We start from the raw sequence: 7,493 nt of genomic DNA on the forward strand, positions 1-7,493 counted from the left end.
TATTTCATCCGTTATTCACTATAACTCAGCCGTCACATGAATCGACGTGACCTTTCGTATTCCCGTAAAACTATAACTCAGCCAATACATGAGAGTAGATACTAAAATGTGGAAGCATGAAAGGTGGATACATAGAATTAGCCGAAGAAAAAAAGGGACGTTTAATACATGAAAAAGATGGGAAACTATACGACTAAATGGAAAATAATTATTTTAAAATAAACAGAAATTAGAGTCACGAATTGATAAGGTAAAACTAAAAATCACTGCTGGAAACCCTAAAGGATCTCCGAGACTTTGAGGGACAACCACAGAAGGTAACAGTTTTCGCACATGATTTCATAGTCTCCATAGCGGAGAGAATGGAAACCATAATTCAAACAACACATCACAACACAAACGGGTTTAAGGAGTGACGGGCTGTCAGGATAGCGATGGGAGGCTGAGTATGAGTTTTTCCGGGCCGTCTTATAACGAGATAAATCATCCAGAAAATAATTACCGGTTACAATGGCATCCGAAGACTTCAGAGGATAATGATTTGCATCAAACAGCTGGAGATAATGGACGGCCATATCGTCATTCCCTTGACAAATACTTAGTACCCCACATGCTAAGGTGGCATAACCATCGGCCGGTACAATACGACTGAGAATATCAATCCCACGCTGGATATCTCTATCCTCAGCCACAACCCTTAGCCCTTCGAAGTAAATGGCAATGGGGTTGCCGGCCTCAAAGCATTTGACGAAGAAAAGCCTGTGCCGCCCTTCATTTTGGAGGCTACCATCAGGGGCATTGGATGTGTTGATTTCTGATGGATCAGTACAAAGCCAATATATAGCAGCTGTCTTTAGAACTTCATCACTGTATACTGCATTTTTCCCCCTATATTCAGCCCTTAAAATAGAACCAAGTGTGGTCCATCCACCATATTCTGCAGCATTTTCTGCAACAAGGGAAACGATTTTGATGAAAACGTCGTCGGGGAGATCCGGCATCTTGGGTGCTAGCGCGGACATAGTGTTGAAAAAAATAATTTTATTCTAGTTTGTAGTTGAGAGGTAATAGACTAAAAACGGGAATATTATAACTCAGACACTTGGTTCTATTTGTAGTTGAGAGGTAATAAATAGACTAATGATTTTAGGGTTAAGCATATTTTGGCGGGAAACCATAAGTTAAAACTATAACTCAGCCATAACATGAATCGACGTGACCTTTCGCTTTCCCGTAAAACTATAACTCAGCCGTAAAGCAATATTTTGGCGGGAAACTAAACAATAAAATTATTGCAAGTTAACCTAATTTATTGGTAAGCAATATTTTGGCGGGAAACCATAAGTTATTCCTGTAATAGACGCATCGACGAGACCTTTTCAGATTATTCCTACTGATAATTCAGCCATTACTAACTAGAACTCAGTCAATACATGAATCGATGAGAATTATGGCTGAGTTATCATTAGAAACGAAGGTCATTTCTTCAAATTGTTTATAATGATAACTCAGTCATCATTCTCTATAACTCAGCCGTCACATGACCTGTAACTCAGCCATATAGATTGTTCCTATAACTCAGTCATAACTCACTATAACTCGGCCGTTAAGCAATATTTTTGCAAGTTAACCTAATAATAGAATCGACCTTTCTTTTGATAACTCAGCCATATATATTGTTCATTTTGATAACTCATCCGTTATTTACTATAACTCAGCCGTCACATGAATCGACGTGACCTTTCGTGTTCCCGTAAAACTATAACTCAGCCAATACATGAGAGTAGATACTAAAATGTGGAAGCATGAAAGGTGGATACATAGAATTAGCCGAAGAAAAAAGGGACGTTTAATACATGAAAAAGATGGGAAACTATACGAATAAATGGAAAACAATTATTTTAAAATAAACAGAAATTAGAGTCACAAATTGATAAGGTAAAACTGGAAATCACTGCTAGAAACCCTAAAGGATCTTAGAGACTTTAAGGGACAACCACCAAAGGTAACAGTTTTTGCACTTGATTTCAAAGTCTCCGAAGCAGAGAGAACGGGAACATATCACAGCACAAGTGGGTGAAGGGAGTGGCGGGCTGTCAGGATAGCGATGGGAGGCTGAGTATGACTTTTTCCGGGCCGTATCAAAACGAGATAAATCATCCAGAAAATAATTACCGGTTACAATGGCATCCGAAGACATCAGAGGATAATGATTTGCATCAAACAGCTGGAGATAATGGATGGCCATATCCTCATTCCCTTGACAAATACTTAGTACCCCACATGCTAAGGTGGCATGACCATCGGCCGGTACAATACGACTGAGAATATCAATCCCACGCTGGATATCTCTATCCTCAGCCACAACCCTTAGCCCTTCGAAGTAAATGGCAATGGGGTTGCCGGCGTCAAAGCATTTGACGAAGAAAGGCCTGTGCCGCCCTTCATTTTGGAGGCCACCATCAGGGGCATTGGATGTGTTGATTTCTGATGAGGGATCAGTACAAAGGCAATAGATAGCAGTTGTCTTTAGAACTTCATCACTATATACTGCATTTTTCCCCCTACGACCAGCCCTTAAAATAGAACCAAGTGCGGTCCATCCACCATATTCTGCAGCATTTTCTGCAACAAGGGAAACGATTTTGATGAAAACGTCGTCGGGGAGATCCGGCATCTTGGGTGCTAGCGCGGACATAGTGTTGAAAAAAATAATTTTATTCTAGTTTGTAGTTGAGAGGTAATAGACTAAAAACGGGAATATTATAACTCAGACACTTGGTTCTATTTGTAGTTGAGAGGTAATAAATAGACTAATGATTTTAGGGTTAAGCATATTTTGGCGGGAAACCATAAGTTATTCATGTAATAGACTAATAATCCTAGTGATAACTCAGCCGTCAAGTCATATATATATATATTTCAGCCATCACTTACTATAACTCAGCCATTACATGAATATACGAGACCTTTCGTTTTCCCGTAAAACTATAACTCAGCCGTTAAGCAAAATTTTGGCGGAAAACCGTAAGTTAACCTAATAATAGACGCGACCTTTCTTTTGATATCTATAACTCAGCCATCACATGAATCCATAAAACTATAACTCAGCCGTTAACTAATATTTTTGCGGGAAACCATAAGTTAACCTAATAATCGACGTGACCTTTCGTTTTTCTATTGTTTTTCCTTTATATTCTCTTAATTCATTGTATCGTATTTTGGTGGGAAACCATAAGCTATTCATGTAATAGACTAATAATCCTAGTGATAACTCAGCCGTCAAGTTATATATATATATATATATATATATATATATATATATATATATATATATTTCAGCCATCACTTACTATAACTCAGCCATCACATGAATATACAAGACCTTTCGTTTTCCCGTAAAAAACTATAACTCAGCCGTTAAGCGATATTTTGGCGGGAAACCGTAAGTTAACCTAATAATAGACGCGACCTGTCTTTTGATAACTATAACTCAGCCATAACATGAATCCGTAAAACTATAACTCAGCTGTAAAGCAATATTTTGGCGGGAAACCATAAGTTAACCTAATAGTCGACGTGACCTTTCGTTTTTCCAAAAGTTAACCTATTGTTTTTCCTTTAAATTCTCTTAATTCATTGTATCGTTTCGGTTTCTTACTCATTGTATCGTTTCCTTCTTCTCCGCTCACAATATATTGCACCTACAAATCTCCTCTACAACCAATATCAATATATCCTTCGATCATTGCATATGTAAGTCTCCTCTCCATCCCCTCTCAATCTATTGCATATTTTCCGATCATTGCACCTATCAGTTGGTGACGGTTGTTTTTATTTTGATAGCCGAGCTATGGACGGAGAGGGTTCCAGTAGACGTCAAAAACGCAAGGCAGACGAAGCATTATCGCCAGCAAGAGTCCCAGAAGCTTACGAGTGGGAAGAGGAATCACTATTGGGTGTGTCCGAAGCCTTTTCTCAGAGAAGGCCCGCGGTCGAGGCGGAGTCAAAGCGTCGCTACGCAGAAATTCTGCGTATGATGGATGAGCATATGAAGAAGAAGGAAGAGAAGACCGTCCTCGTGCATCAAGTGGAACTAATCGACGCTCAACTAAACCAACTGAATCAAATCTTGGCTGGAGAACTTGTCGACTTAGCGACAGAGCACAAGAAGTTAGAGGAGATGAGAGAGATTGCGGAGGCCGATGCCGACCTGTGTGTGGTTCCTCCTCCTGTTGATTGGGATTAACTAAAAGCTCATGGTTCCTCCTCCTCTTAATCGATTTTTAGAAGTTAATTCCATTGTAATGTCGTCTCTTCTTCTTTATGAACCCTGAACTTGTTTGATTTTTATTTCTTTTTGTAATGTTTCATATTAATATAATTCAGCCGGTATTATGATAAATCAGCCACTAAAGATTTATAAATCAGCCGTCACATGAATCGTTGAGAGTTTTCGTTTTCCCATAAATATTGTAACTCAGCCGCAAAGTCATATATATCAGCCATTTATTTTCATAAAGTTTCTTGAGGTAACTCAGCCATACTCACTCTAACTCAGCCGTAACATGAATCGGTGCGACATTTCGAATTCCCGTAAATATGATATCTCAGCCGTCAAATCATATATATCATTCATTTACTTTCAAATTTTTTCTTGTGATAACTCAGCCATAAGTCACTATAACTCAGCCGTTACGTGACCTTTCGTTTTCCAATAATGGTTATAACTCAGCCGTAAAGCGATATTTTGGCGGGAAACCATAAGTTAACCTAATAATTTTAAAATCCAGTTGTTGGCGGGAAACCATAAGTTAACCTAATAATATTAATATTTAATTGTCGAGTGATGTTCTTCTTCTTAAAAACGAAAATCCCCAAATGTCGAATGCTTAAACCCTAAAAAATCAAATTCTCGTAAATCATGAGCAATGTATCTGGAGATTCGAGTTGTGCATCAAATGTCCGAGAGAGAGGACGAGGTACATTTGTTGGCGTACCTAAGAGATGTTGGTGTGGAGAAGCAATCGTGGCCAAAAATTTGAAATCGGAGTCAAATCCTTGTCGACGATACTTCCGTTGTGGGTATGCAGCTGCGAAGAAGGTAGAGTATGTTCTTGGTTATGTTGAATCTGTTCTTGTTGGTTTATATTGAATCTGTTTTTGTTCCAATTGTTGTCTCCATCACCTTGATAGCTTATGAATGATGAACACGTCTTCAAGTGGGTCGATGAGGCACTGTTGGATGAGGTAGAGTCTTTCTCTGTTCAAACTGAAAAACTACAAATGGAGCTTGGGAAGGAGCTATTTGAGAGGGTTGAAGATGCAAAATCAGAATTGAAAGCAAGGATGAAGGTTATGATAGTTGTGATAGTTTTTGGTTATATAATCATGTTTGGTCTATTTAAGATAGCAGGATGAGATAGTGTATGATGGGATTATGTTTCCATAATGTTGTTGTTAATGGTTATGGATTCCAAGCAAACTAATGTTGTTGTTAGTGGTGTTTTATCAATCTTTTTTACTAACTCAGCCATATATTTACTATAACTCATCCATAACTCACTATAACTCAGCCGTCACATGACTTTTCGTTTTCCCGTAAATATTATAACTCAGCCGTCAAGTCATTTATATCACTCATTTACTTTCAAGTTGTTTTTGTGATACCTCAGCCATAACTTACTATAACTCAGCCGTCACATGACCTTTCGTTTTCCCGTAAATATTATAACTCAGCCGTCAAGTTATATATATCATTCATTTACAAGAGTATATCTGGTTTTTAGAAAGTTTTAAAAGGTTTTACAAATTGTTTATAATGATATATATCAATTTTATTTGCTTTTCTAAAAGCTTTACAAACTGTTTCTAATATTAAAACAGTAGACTCTGAACAAAATACTTTTTAAAATAGAGTTTACAAGAGCAGTGACTGAAATATTTTATTAAAAAGTACAAAAACAAGATAAATTATTCAAGAGTTCTTAAAATAGATTTGAACTATTTAAGTTCATATTTCAGTTTCCTCTCCCAGCGTATTGAATTGTCATCTCTCTAGCCATTGCTTCAAACCTTCTCCTATCAGATTTGTAGAGGTTGGCAAGATATTCAATGGTCTGTTCCTCATCATTGACCTCTGGTTCAATCAACTTCTCCACTAATCCCTTGAAAAGCGTAACAATCGGCAAGGCAGTGGGAATCCAACGGTCGGTCCTCAAAACTTTTAGGTAAATGCCTCCACTATCTGATACATTTGGGTGGCAAATTCTTGTGATGAAAACAACCTGCATTATCAAGAAATTTTATTTAAAAAACTATTTAGTTGGGAGTCCTAATAAACATGCTTGCTAAAATAAAAAGGAGTATAATAAAAAATAGATACCTTGGGGGGACTTCTTGGGTAATCAGGTGGAAAACTAAGCCTAAGTTTAAACACTCCCCCTTCATAAGGAGTGTTCACCGGTCCGATTAGGGTGGCCTCCCAACGGAAAATGTCGTCATCAACAGTTACTAAAAAAAAGTCAAACACTCAGTCTCATTTATCCTTAACAGTAAAACAAATCTAATCTGAAGATGTATGTGTTTACCTGCTGTGATGTTTGGCGAAAGATCCCTGTTCAGATATTTCAAATCAGTCCTTATATAGTTTGAAGGAGAACGACGGGCCATTTCTGACGGATTGAAGGAAGAAGGTAAACAGACTTTTCGGATCTGAGAGATGATTTAGGATTTTTCGTGAGACAAAGGTTTGATGTGTAAGTGGAGAGCAAAAAGTATTTATAATACGCGAAGCGTCGCTTTGGTTTACAAAAAGTACCCCTTCGAAAACATAAATACATAATTCTAAGCCCTTCAACGCGTAATTATAACCGAACTAAAGCGACGCTTCGCGTATTACGCCTTCAATCAATTACGGTTTTACAAGCCTCTGGTGGCTATAACTCATCCATAACGTTATAGGGCGCTATAACTCAGCTGTCACATGAACTTTCGTTTTCCCGTAAATATTATAACTCAGCCGTCAAGTCATATATATCACTCATTTACTTTCAAATTGTTTCTTGTGATAACTCAGCCATTACTCAGCCGTCACATGACCTTTCGTTTTCCCGTAAAGTTTATAACTCAGCGTCAAGTCATATATATTACACATTTACTTTCAAATTGTTACTTGTGATAACTCAGCTATAAATCAATATAAATCAGCCATCACATGGCCTTTCGTTATCCCGTAAATATTATAACTCAGCCGTCAAGTCTCACATACACAGAGCATTAAATTCGAATTGATTACATTCCGTTCTGCAATTGATTACATTCAGTTCTGCAATTCGCCAAAAAAAAAAAAATAAAAAAAAATAAATGCGACAAGCATCATATTAGCGAACTAGTTCCCATGGGAAGGCTATCGTCTCTAGCATTCTGTACGGTCCTGAAGTCTCAGGATGGGAGCGGACCGTATAGATCGGACTCCAACGGTTCTTCCACCA

The 7,493-nt window shown here is 37.8% G+C and overlaps 1 protein-coding gene and 1 pseudogene across 1 annotated transcript; one reads left to right on the forward strand and one right to left on the reverse strand.

The window, feature by feature from the left end:
• Positions 1 to 4,924: 4,924 nt before the first annotated feature.
• On the forward strand, positions 4,925 to 5,421 carry LOC147948791 (uncharacterized protein At4g04775-like). Its single transcript, XM_087468548.1, has 2 exons — positions 4,925 to 5,104; positions 5,197 to 5,421. The coding sequence occupies exons 1-2, from the start codon at positions 4,925 to 4,927 to the stop codon at positions 5,419 to 5,421; spliced, it is 405 nt and encodes a 134-aa protein (XP_087324674.1).
• A 599-nt stretch (positions 5,422 to 6,020) lies between these two features.
• LOC147948792 (ubiquitin-conjugating enzyme E2-16 kDa pseudogene) lies at positions 6,021 to 6,672 on the reverse strand (annotated as a pseudogene).
• Between the last annotated feature and the right edge of the window lie 821 nt (positions 6,673 to 7,493).

This window comes from Camelina sativa, chromosome 2 (assembly GCF_030686135.1).
Source record: "Camelina sativa cultivar CO46 ecotype springtype chromosome 2, ASM3068613v1".
NCBI classification, from domain to species: Eukaryota; Viridiplantae; Streptophyta; class Magnoliopsida; order Brassicales; family Brassicaceae; genus Camelina; species Camelina sativa.